Source organism: Dermacentor albipictus, chromosome 2 (genome assembly GCF_038994185.2).
Source record: "Dermacentor albipictus isolate Rhodes 1998 colony chromosome 2, USDA_Dalb.pri_finalv2, whole genome shotgun sequence".
Lineage (NCBI taxonomy): Eukaryota > Metazoa > Arthropoda > Arachnida > Ixodida > Ixodidae > Dermacentor > Dermacentor albipictus.
Genome location: NC_091822.1, coordinates 24,257,286 through 24,270,100, shown reverse-complemented (window position 1 = coordinate 24,270,100; position 12,815 = coordinate 24,257,286). Strand labels below are relative to the sequence as shown.

The 12,815-nt window shown below is 46.6% G+C and overlaps 1 protein-coding gene and 1 long non-coding RNA gene across 3 annotated transcripts in view; one reads left to right on the top strand and one right to left on the bottom strand.

Annotated features, from left to right (window-relative positions):
* LOC135897924 (uncharacterized) overlaps nucleotides 1–12,815 on the bottom strand; it is a 127,458-nt gene that overhangs the window by 47,987 nt on the left and 66,656 nt on the right. The gene's annotated exons all lie outside the window — the stretch shown is intronic.
* The window catches only part of LOC135897922 (endothelin-converting enzyme 2-like), a 152,413-nt gene that overhangs the window by 123,381 nt on the left and 16,217 nt on the right, over nucleotides 1–12,815 (top strand). For both annotated transcript variants that reach the window (XM_065426609.2, XM_065426611.2), the window contains exon 15: nucleotides 6,408–6,473. In XM_065426609.2, the coding sequence (XP_065282681.1) occupies nucleotides 6,408–6,473 (66 nt within the window). The remainder of the gene's footprint in view (nucleotides 1–6,407; nucleotides 6,474–12,815) is intronic.

Below are 12,815 nucleotides of genomic sequence, written 5' to 3'. Positions count from 1 at the left end.
AAAATTTGAAAAAATTTTAATACATGGAGAGGTGGAAGAAGACAATTATCAACGCACATGTACGAGTACGTTGGCTCCCATTTCTACAAATGTTTTGGATCGGATTTTTTGCCTCAAGCCATAAGAACTATGCATCAATCGATGCAGTTTGCTCCAAGGAACAAGTGGCTACCAAAATCTTGCCGGTGGCTGGATTTTTTTTTTACTTTCCCGATACTTTTTCCACCGCACGCCACATTGGCACGCAGCTACGCCTAACGTGCAAAACCATACGGGGCGGTCGGGCGGGCAGCGAGCCTAGGCCCAATGTGTCATCAAGCTAGAAAGTGGCCTCCAACCCCAATACCTCAATTGTAGAAGGCATGGAAATCAATCCGGAGGAAGTGGAGTGCTCAGGCTGGATCAAAGTTGTGAGCAAGAAGAAGAAACTTGCCAAGCGGTGTGATCCTAACGCGCCAACATCAGCGAAAGGAAGCGGTAATGGCGGCACCCGCACTGCTGCTCCACAGAATGTATTGAGACGAGTCGAAGCTTTCAGAAGCGTGAACTTTTCTGGGGATCACTTTAAGACCATTATACAGCCTCGTGGAGGGCTGGATGTTAAGAAGACAGACCTTACTATCTTCAAGCGTGCACACGCCAAGGCGGCTTCCCTAACAGTGGAGCCAGTGTTCAACGGCACATTGTGCACGAAATATGTTCCAGAACATTTTCGTGGTTGTCACGACATTCGAGGCGAACACGCACGCCTACGCCAAAGTTCAACAGATCTGTATGGGCATTATCATCATAAAAGTGGTGGCCTACGTGGCTGTGTCGAACAACACATGTAAAGGAGGGATCCGCGAAATCAACCTGGATATCAGTGACGCAAAACTGACAGAGATGATCGTCAGCTGGAGAAACCCCAGTGCTCTGGGGGTTCGAAAAGACAAAAAGGCACCAACAGTGATCGTCTCCTTCGACGAACACAAGGTCCCCCCAAAACGTCGTGTGGGATGATGTTCGCTACCCCTGTTCCTTGTATCGCAGGCAAGTAGATATTTGTTATGCGTACGGAAAATTGGGCCACAGGGCCGACGTTTTCCCTAAGGGCGAAGATCAGAAAAAATGCTGCATATGTGGCATGCTCACACCATCGGAGGATCATCAGTGTGATCCCAAGTGTGCCATCTGTGGTGGGGCACTCTAAATGGTAGACCATAAGCGTAAACGGTGCTTCCAGGTACCGTACATCGTGTGCCAAAGACGGCAGCGCCGCAGGCACGCACGGCACGCGCAGGTGGCAGCAGGACCATGTGGCTCCGACACAGCTAGCAGCGAAGAAGCAATGGTGGGAGAGAAACCATTCTCCTCCCACCACCACAACATATCAGCATTGAGAGGGCGCTCCCGCTTCCGTTCCAGAGGGCGCCTTGGCAGCAGATTGCGCTCTCACTCCAGAAAGCATGACAATAGCAGCAGACGCTGCAATTTGAGAGGACAATCAAGCTCCAGGGTTCGAATCCAGGAACCAATGTCCTCGGTGGACAAGACCAGGATGAACATCCCAAGCAGCAAAACAGTAAAACAGGGCGCCTCACCGGAGCATAAAAGAGAGCAATCTGAGCTTTTAATGCTTAAAAAAGAAAATGCAGAGCTTAAAGAGGCACTACAAACGCTGAAATCTGAGTTTGAGCTCTTCTCCGTAACTCGCGTGAACCCCGCGAAGTAGCCTTACCCATCACGGTTCAAGCAGAAGGGTCAAATAAGCGCAAAGCCATTCCCCCTCCCCTCCACGACCATGGAAAGAGAGCCCATGCAAACCGACGAGTCTGCTGCTCAGGACCCTAAGCCAGAGCCAAACATACTCTGACGGTGGTTGAGGAATCGCTCACGCAGATGAGAGAGGCCTTAGCCATTCAATCACTATCAAGCACTATCAAGCACTATCGACCATATAGACAGGAACATCTCCCATCTAACACGCAGAGTTGGCATCCTTCAGTCTAAAGTGAAAATTATACTCTAGCAAAATCAAGACCATCACCACTGGAACCATTGCAAAAGCCAAGAAAGTACAGCAGGATCCAGATAACATGAGTTCTCTGCAGGCTATGCTAGTTCAATAGAAACTAAAATGGTGGGACAAACCGGAAACATGATTATCTGGCAGTGGAATTGCGCCAGCTTTTTAAGGTGCAAGGCTGCTCTATTGCAGCTCATCAAAGCACAAGCGTCAATGTTGCACATCCTGCTCTTGGAAGAAACACTTAGTGAGAAGGTAAATTTATTGGGCTATCATTCGGTTAGCCAAAGAGGAGAAAATGGTAGATGTATCGCCACATTCATCAGGAAAGACACTTCTTCTCAGGAGCACGAAGTCAAAATTTGTAACTCTGATTGGAAATCCGGTGTCGAGGCACAGTTAATTGAAATCATCCCCCACGGAAATATCCGACGTAGCATTTTCATCCTCAACTTTTACAGGTCTCCTTCAGCTTATAAGCATAATCTCCGCTCACTACTGAATAGGGTCGCAACCACCACGAAATCACAGCCCTTAATCGTAGCAGGAGATTTCAACGCTCCCTGCCCGGCTTGGGGTTATGTAACACGAACAAAGAAAGGGGCCAACCTAGTTGCAGCGAGTACAGACCTAAACCTAATGCTGGTCTCGGACCCACATTTCCCTGCGAGGCTGTGAAACTTGGTTGCCAGAGACATGGCGCCTGATCTCAGCTTCACTGGAAATGTGGTGGCCAAGTGGTTCAACTTAAAGAAGAACTTGGGGAGCGACCACTACATAATAGAACTCGGGATAGAAATAATAGCACGTCCCCCCAAAACTTATAAATACACAGACTGGGACCTCTTTGGGAAAATAAGAGGTGAAGATTAGGCAGTGTACGACACCTTCAGTGAACTGCTTGTACAGATCCAGAAGGATGTCGAGAAGGCCATGAAGGAAATAGTTACAGATTTTGATGCCCCAGGGATGGACGCAAGGTTAGCGCACCTTCTGGAAGCCAAACGCTCTTCTTGAGAGATGGAAAATACAAAGACTCAATTGCAGGCTATGGAAAAAGATCGCGGGGCTCAATAAACAAATTGAGGAGCAGTGCTCCGAACTTAATAAATAGCAATAGAGGGACACCTGCTCAGCAGCAGATGGAAAAATGTGCAAAGGAGACAAATGGACCTCTTCAAACATCTCTTAGATGATGGGCAATCCAAATGTAATCAGAGACTAGTCATAGACCAATTAATTAATAAGGAAAAAAATTTAAGGCACGTCAAAAGCCTCCATATTTCAGAAACTAGCCAACAAATACCTTCCACGTGGCCAAAGCCCAGGTTCTCCCTCCCCCCTCAGTATGAGGGCGCACCTGTCCCAGAGCTGGACGCCCCCTTCTCGGAAGCTGAGATCAGGGAAGTGCTGCACAATCTAAACGGAAGGTCTGCCCCAGGCTCCGACGGAGTTACAAACCGTCTCTTGAGAAATTTGAACGACAAAGCCATTCAAGCCTTGGTGAAGGAGATAAATGGGGTATGGGAGGAGGGCATTGTGCCAGAGAGTTGGAAGAAGGCCGCAGTGGTCCTAATCCCCAAGCCAGGTAAATCACCCAGCTTTCGGAACCTCCGTCCTATCTCCCTTACTTCTTGCATTAGCAAAGTAGCGAAACATGCAGTGCATAACTAGATATCGAGACATATAGTGCGGAACAGACTATTCCCGTATAATATGGTTGGTTTCAGGCCCTTGCTTGCAACGCAGGATGTCATGCTCCTGCTCAAAACACAGATAATCAACTCTCAAAGCAAAGATGTAAAAGGGATCCTCACACTGGATCTATCCAAGGCCTTCGATACTATTACACATGACTATATCCTTAAGGAGATATCGGCCTTGAACTTAGGAGTTAAACTTGTCTCCTTCATTGCATCCTTCCTCAAGAGCAGGACGGTGGCCGTAAAGTTCAGGCAATCAGTCTCGGAATATTTCACACTCAGAAGAAGGGGTACTCCCCAAGGGGCAGTTATCTCACCCCCTTCTGTTTAATATAGCAATGCGCAAGTTGTCAGAAAGCCTTGAAGCAATTCCTTATGTAGGTCATGCATTACATTGAAACAGGCAGAGATATAAGGTTAAGTGGGACGGTGTTTATTCTGCAGAAGATATGGCCGGTACAACCAGTATGGCCGAACATTCGGTTCGCCCCACTACGTCGTTTCTTTCGTCCTGTTGGTGATAGTCGTCCTTCACCCTCTCATGGCACCGTGAGAATATGCTGACATTACAATCTGGTGTCCCGAAGGATCGGAGGTGACGTTCAAACAAGCTCTACAGGAGGCCCTAGATGTACAGAGTCTTTCTTGGAAGGTACAGGACTGACACTCTCACCTGTAAAATCTGAACTCCTGCTGTACAGATAGGCTAGACGAGGTGCTAGGGGACTCACCCCACTCGATCAGGTGCCTATTAGCATTCATACCAGAGATGGGCACACCATCCCTAGCGTAGACTATCAATCCTAGGGCCTTCAATAGACTCAAAGGGCTGTAATGCTAAGACTATAGCCTATCTCACCATGAAAATGGAGAACATTCTTAGATTAATAATGAGAATGTCCAACAAGAAAGGCAGCATAGGCGAGGATATGCTCTTTAGGGCTCACCATGCTTTCCTCATGAGCCATGTCATTTACATAGTCGCAGCCCTCAATTGGACCAAAACAGAAAAAGATAAATTAGACGCACTCATGAGCAAAAGTGTCAAAAGGGTGCCTGGCATGCCGATCATGGCTGTCACTGAGAAACTGATGACGTTGGGAGTACACAACATAACTTCGGAGTTAATATAAGCATAAAAATAAGCACAAATTATTAGATTATCAAACTCCAAATCAGGCAGAAGACTGGTGGATGCAGTAGGCCTCCATCCTAGCTTTAATCAGGGAGATACCACGCAACTTAATATTCAAACAAGGAATTCCTTTATTGTAGACCTTTTTCCAAGAAATGTCCACCCCCAACACAATAAAGGTCGAAGGTTAGCAAGGGCTAGAGCTTTCTTAGAGAACATATCCGAAACAGAGACCTTTGTTGACGTGGTGCAACACGCCAGTGCCAAGTTTTTCATAGCAGTAGTCAATGACAGGAGAGAACTCCTCTCGGCAGGCTCGCTGAAAACCTCCTCGGTCGACGCGGTGGAACAGGCTGCTATAGCTCTCGCATTACTTGACACGAAATGCACTACGGTGTACACGGACTCCCGAGCAGCCGTTAGAGCGTTCGTATCAGGATTGATAGCCAAAGAAGCAGCCAGGATTCTGAACAGCAAACCCCCCTCTGACATTATTCACCACATAGTCTGGTTCCCAGCTCACATGGGACCAGACATATTACTGGCTCACCTGAACCCCTATGAGATAGCCCACAACCGTGCACGAGGTTTCATATGCCGCGACGGGGTGGTGTCTCGGGTGAGTTCGAGAGAGCTCGTCCACAGTGATCCTCTAGTTACTTTTCACAAAATCACATCTCATTACAGAGGGAATAGGCAGAGTTTTCCCTTCCTCCATCATAAGTTCAACAGGCCACAAGCTGGCACACTCTGCATGCTCCAGACGGGGTCCTACCCCTCTAGGAGCTTTCTGAACATGCTTCACCTGGACATTGATCCGCTCTGCTCAGATTGCGGCACTGAATTTTGCTCATTAAGTCACATGCTCTGGCAGTGCCTTGTGTTACAGGACTTTAACCAAGAAGAAGACTGGATGAAGGCCATCACAGACACGAAAAAAGACGTCCAGCTCCTGACTGTCCAGAAGGCCCGTGAACTAACAGAGAGGCATGGCCTCTCTGTTCTGACATGGGACTAGCCAACGGCTGGGTAGGGATCTACCTAGCAGTCCCCCTGCCTAGCTCCTTAGGACCCCAGTAAAGTTGTTTACTGCTACTACTACTACTACTACATGGTTGAAGCCTTGTGCATTAATAATGAACATGGTAATAGTGTAAAGACTGCTTAGTCAGAGACTGCTCAGTTAGTTTTTTTTCTCTTTATCATTGCTTCCAGCACAATTGTCGCAGTGACATGTTTGCTTGTGTTTTTACAAACTATTTGAATGCCCATCCTGTGCATTTCATCCTAGTTTTTCGCTTCTGGCACTGTGATTGTCTCATTTGCAAGTCAAACAAACCAGCTTTCTGCCTCAACTAAGGTAGCATGAAAAGGCAGCTTGCCTTCAAACGTGAGTGTAAGGCATTCACTAAATCCTGTTACACTGCCCGAGTGGCAGCCTACCATTTCCAGGGCACTTACATGAAATTAGTTTTGTGCCACTACTTTAGCAGCACTGCAAATCAACTTAAAGTATTACTGCATCATGCACAGCAATGTGTGTCATTGTGGTTCTTCGCAGGTCAATGGTCCTCTGGTTGCTCCTGAGGCACTAGCCGACCTTGCTGGCGTCACAGCTGCCTTCAGGGTAAGATGCTCTGCACCCTCACTGAAGCAGTTCCTTTGCATGAGGACTTCATGTGCCAGGCTAGGCTCCTCACACCTTCTGTACCAAGCAACATTATTCCTGAATTAGACTTTGTGAAATCCTTTTAGACCAGCTGGTTATTCGAGGTTTGGCAAGATTTTGAACAATTTTTACTGTGCCTTTGGACGATTTATTCAACCACTTTGAGAACTAAGCCACCAACCAATGCCCTGTTGATGATCCATCCAGCAGCAGTGGAACGCACATAATAGTGGCGCCTTTTACGATCATGGAGAGTAATTGCCTGGACACATGCACACTCTACCAGTATGGCACTTTCATTTCATCCTTTTTTGCATTGGCAGAGGTGTGCCACACGACAAACAATGCATGTAATGAACAAGACTCGCATGATGGCAAGCATGAAACAACAACTGCAGTATGCACTGCATAAGTGGAAGCCAAGCATGGTGCAATGCAAGCCAGTAGTCTGGCAACACTGATGGTGCAGGGGCATATTAAAGGCCAACTACAACAGAATTTTCAACCACATAAAAAGCCCAGTTTCAGATAATTTAGACAAGCAGTAGTCCCTGCGGAAAATTTTATGCTTGATACGAGAGTATGTGCGTCACATAATGCTCACGAACGTTGATGTTTTCATACCAAAACAAAAAAAAACGCTGCCATTTCCACTTGCCGGGTGTGACGTACAAATGAATCCAGATATATCGAACTTAAGGGTGTCACAAAAAAGTTCAATGTATAGGTGATTCGATATATAAAGTAAAAACATTATAACAAAATTTTCAATGGGATTTTACTGCTGTTCAGTATATACAATAATTCGTTATATGTGGGTTCAGTATATCCAGGTTTGACTGTATGACTTTAGACTTTTGAGAGCCAGCGCCCGTGTCATCTGATTCCCTTGCTTATACCAGACCGGTGTATTAGCGAACAGGTCCCACAGTTCTGCTAATCACAGGATGAATATCCTCTGCTAGGTGCTTCGTGTGCTGTGTCCACGCTGTTACGTGTCCACTATGTCCTTTTAATGCGAAGCATCCTTCTTCGAGTCAAGCAGGTTGTGTGCATGTGGTTGTCTACGTTTAACGAGCAGAGCCTCAGTCTCCATCTCCACTCGGAGATGAAGAGCACACTGGGGTGATCAAACTAAATGCGCAGATGTGGCCCACGTGCAGTGCAGTTACACTGTGCTGGCGAAAATTAGATGCTCCACAGTCTAGCGTGGCTGGCACAGGCATAGAACAGGTTCTATCTCACAACGGAGCTGAGTGCATTCCACGCTAGCTTGGCTGAGCAACAGCATGTGGGCCTACAGTTGGGGTTCAATGAAGTGCTGAGTTTTTGCCTTTGACAAACAACAAAGCACTGGCTGTCCATGCTTTTCTGCACTTGCGCTGCAGCAACAACTGATTGCCACACTGCTGCAGGCCAGATTTAACGCACTGAACATATTTTTTTTTTTTTAAGTTTTGCGGCGCATGTCATGCGACATATGTCATCAGCATGACGTACGCCAGCCACTGCCTAGCATGCTGGAAATGCTGGACTATTGTCACATAGTAGTGGCAGCAAAGAATACAGTAGCAATACTGTGAATGATGAAACTAACCTTTATTGGGCAAACCTGTGCCCGCAAAAACACGCTACACTTAAAGCACAACGATAGCAGTGAACACAGTCATCAATCGTCGAAATCTGATCTCCCAGTCAAGCACATTGGCTTTTATACGTGAACCATTGAATGTGTCAGAGTAATCGCTGGTGTCCGCGTGTCTTCCAGAAAGTTCTATACAATTCGAGTCATCGCACATGCAGTCAGATTACACAAGCTTTGGTACAACATACGGCAGGCAGCAAGAACCATCGATAACATTAAAAAAAATTCCGATAAATGCGGGCACGTCCCACGCTGAGCGGTAATATTTTTATACGGTGAAAAGCGGTCATCCGGAAAATATATACAAGTACAAGTGTCAATACCTTTCAGCAGAGGTTTCGTTTCAGAAGAGCGGGTTAGGTAGTCTGTCGCCACGACAATCCACTTATTTCCGGATGTTGACATTGGAAGGGGTCCCAACAATTTCATCCCGATTTGCTGAAATTGTCGGCAAGGAGGCTCGATCAGTTGTAGTAATCCTGGTGGCCTTGTCGGTGGTGTCCTGTGTCGCTGATAGTCTTGGCATGTCTTGACGTAACGGGCAACATCGGCAGTCAGGCACGGCCAGTAATACTTTTCCTGTATCCTCAGTAGCGTCCGGGAGAATCCGAGCTACCCAGCGGTCGGATCGTCATGTAGGGTGCGCAGTACTTCTGGATGCAGCGCTGAGGGAACAACAAGAAGGTAGTTGGCACGGACTAGTGAGAAGTTCTTCGTTGCTAGTAGGTTGTTTTGAAGCGAGAACGAAGACAATCCTCGCTTATATGTCCTAGGGACAACGTTTTTGTGGCCTTCCAAATACTCGATGTGGCTTTTTAGCTCCTGGTCATCTCATTTCTGTTCAGCAAAGTCTTCCGCTTTTATTATTCCAAGGCAGGCGTCATCATCTTCATCTTGCAGTGGCGGGTCAATGGGAGTGCGGGATGTGCAATCGGCATCAGAGTGTTTTCGTCTGGACTTGTAGATTACAGTGATGTCGTTTTCTTGCAGTCTGAGGCTCCACCACACCAGGCGTCATGAAGGGTCCTTTAAATTTGCTAGCCAACACAACGCATGACGGTCGCTGACAACTTTGAATGGCCTGCCATATAGGTAAGAGCGGAATTTTGCTGTAGCCCAAATGATGGCAAGACATTTCTTTTCAGTCGTAGAATAATTGCCTTCCGCTTTTGACAGTGACCGGCTAGCGTAAGCTATCACCCGTTCAAGTCCGTCTTTCCTCTGGACAAGGACGGCACCGAAGCCTAGGCTACTAGCGTCAGTGTGGATTTCGGTATCGGTGTCCTCATCGAAGTGCGCAAGTACCGGCAGCGCCTGCATGTGTCATTTGAGTTCTTGAAATGTGTCGGCCTGCAGTGTTTCCCACTTGAACTCGACATCACATTTGGTTAGATGTGTTAGCGGTTCAGCAATACATGAAAAGTCCTTGACAAAGTGCCAGTAGTAGGCACACATGCCAAGGAATCTATTATGCACTGCCTCCTTTTCGATGGGCTGTGGGAACCTTACAATGGAAGCTTCCTTCTGCGAGTCGGGATGGACTCCAGATTTGCTGATGACATGGCCTAGAAACAGAAGCTCATCATAAGCAAAGCAACTCTTTTCGGGTTTCAGAGTGAGCCATGATGACTTGATGGCCTCTAGTACTGTCATAAGCCACCTAAGGTGATCTTCGAAATTTCCGACGAAGACGATGACATCATCCAAGTAAACAAGACAGGTCCGCCACTTCAATCCTGCTAAAGCTGTGTCCATCACGCGCTGGAGCATTAAAGATGCCAAGCACAGTTCAAATGGCATAACCTTGAACTCATAGAGGCCGTCTGGCATAATGAAGGCGGTCTTTTCACGATCTCTCTCATCAACTTATATTTGCCATTAGCCAGAATTGAGGTCCATCGATGAGAACTATTTAGCGTTGCAGAGCCGATCCAATGCATTGTCTATCCGTGGGAGGGGGTATACATCCTTCTTCGTGATCTTGTTTGGTCGACGATAATCGACACAGAAACGTAAGGTTCTGTTCTTTTTCTTCACCAGGACTACCGGAGATGCCCACGGGCTTTTCGATGGCTGGATGATGTCGTCATGCGGCATTTCGTCAACTTGTTGCCTAATAGCTTCAGGTTCTCGCGTCGAAACTCCATAAGTGCTCTGGCGGAGTGGTCAAGCGCACTCTTCAGTTATTATGCGATGCTTTGCAACTGGTATTAGTTGAATCCTCGATGACGTCGAAAAGCAGTCTTTGTATTTTCGGAGAAGACTTCTGAGCTGTTGCTGTTTGCTCAAGGGGAGACTTGGATTTATGTCGAGAGAACTATGGTCGTTGGGGTAGATGCGGCAGAATCCAAGGCGACAAACGCATTGCTGGCTTCCACAATTTCCTCAATGTATGTGATCATCGTGCCCTAGCTTGCCACACACGTAGGGGCACCTATCAATGACCCGCACTGGCTAGAGCTTCACTGAAGAACGGCACGTACCTAGTCCATTTGTGGTGCAGCCCGCTAACGCATTTTCTTTGTCCTTGAAGAACACGTGTGATGTGTGTTTGGTTTCGCTCAGCATCACTACCCGTTTGAACCTGGACTACCCAGTCCAATAAGAGCAATAATTGCTCAAAATCACTATAGGCAAGAGCGCAGCTGCTGCAGAAGACAGACAGCGCGGTAGCTGTCATGATGTTTTAACATGGCACACGTGGTACTCGCTGATGTCATTTTCTGTTTTAGTGGATGCAGTTAATTTGCACGCTCCTAAAAGGAGCAGAGCTGTATGTTGTGAGCTGTGAGCAGAGAACACAATATTCTCTGTCAAACAATATTCCTGATGGCACACTTTTACCAGTACTGTTACCTTGTTTGTAGGCCTTCCTGTGCCTCCATGGCATTTCTACATGATGAAGGATTTTGTGTTAGTCTGTCCTGGCACATGCAACATGGTAATTTTATTTTTTGAAAACAAACACACTGATCATAATGAAACTTGCTTGTGTTTTAGAAGTGATAAAAACAGGTATAACACAAAACAAGCTCTAAGTAAAACACATTGTTAGGCTAGTTGGTGCATTGTATTTAAGAAAAAACCAGCCAAAGAAAGACGCACACAGGAAACATACTAGACAGGCCTGCCTCTTTCCTGTCTTCTTGTATCTTTCCTGTGTGCGTCTTTCTTTGGCTTGTTTTTTTCTTAAGTTGCTCTAAGTGTATTTTTTTCAGAACTTTGGAAAACCAGAAACTACATAGACGGTGAAACTACATACTGTTTCTGTTTTTTAGACCATACAGAATTCTCCAGAATCATCTGTGGCAGATAGCGGTATACTCCTTGAGCTGGGTTACTCGAAGCAGTGGACATTACTTGCATGAGAAATCAAAAATGTACTAATTAACAAAAATGTCACTAATTAACTTTATAAAAAAGAAATTAGGCAGAACCCATCTCACTATTGTCGACAATAACACATTTCACATTGATTCATTACAGCGCCTCAAAATATTGCCAGTATCGAAACAAGTTATGTATGAGACATATGCTGCAGCGGACCTCCTCTTTCGCGCTTTGCTAAAAACACTCGTCGTCATCTAGCAAAACCTTGTGACGTGGGTTTGATTCTGCTCAGTGTCGGAGAAATTTAAGGGATCTTTTCGTCATTGCAGAGTAGCACACTCCTGGTGGCACAAACCAAGATTCCCAAGTTGGCGTCAGAGACGTTCATAGAAGAGCAGCGCACACCTAATGGCACATACTGAGTGACCCAAATTGGCGTCGAAGAGGTTCATTGAAAACCAGCACAGACGAAGTAGCACATACCCAGTGATCCAAGTCAGCATCAAAGAGTTTCTTCGAACAGCACTACCTGCCCAGTGCCCCATCAACAGTGACCCATGTCAGTGTATTGAAGAAAGGCACGTATGTACACACTGCCACACACAGTCAAAACCCGCAATAATGAAATCCCGTGACTACGAAATGCTCGCGACAACGAAATATTTTCATATCCCCGGCGGACGCCCATACAATTCAATGCATTTCGTACATCTCGGCAACGAAATGTTGCTGTGCTACAATCCCGCATCAACGAAATTGCCGGAATGTAACCCTGCACATTACCTACACGCGCAAGGCTAGCAGGCTCCAAAATGCACTCAAGTGCTACTGCTTTGTGCTAAAATTGCGTAAAATACCACAACTTTATACTTGCATGGGTGCCGCCTTTTTTGTTTACAAAAAACAACCAAGCACCGAAAGCAATCACGCTGGGAATGTGTCATGGCCCCCATCTTGTTCATTGATCGCCCATTTGAAGCGGCACACATGTTGCTACTGGCATGTGACGACAGTTTTTGCATACCTAATGCAGTGCATAGCAAAACACGTGCAGCAAAGACAAGGAAATCCACATCCCACTGACGTGGAATTGTTTATGGCACTTGAGATGGTGATCACAGCACGGAGTTCCATGCATCGGACCATGATTGAGCGATCGTTCGGGAATACGCATTCCTTGTTTCAAGAACGCTGCTTTTAGTGCCGCTTGACAGACATTGTGTGCGGAATCGGCACTGGACATATGCGGTCGTAATCTCGATCGACTTCCTTCAGGTGTACGAGATGGGATCACTTTTGCGCTCGGCATGGGATTCGTCGACACC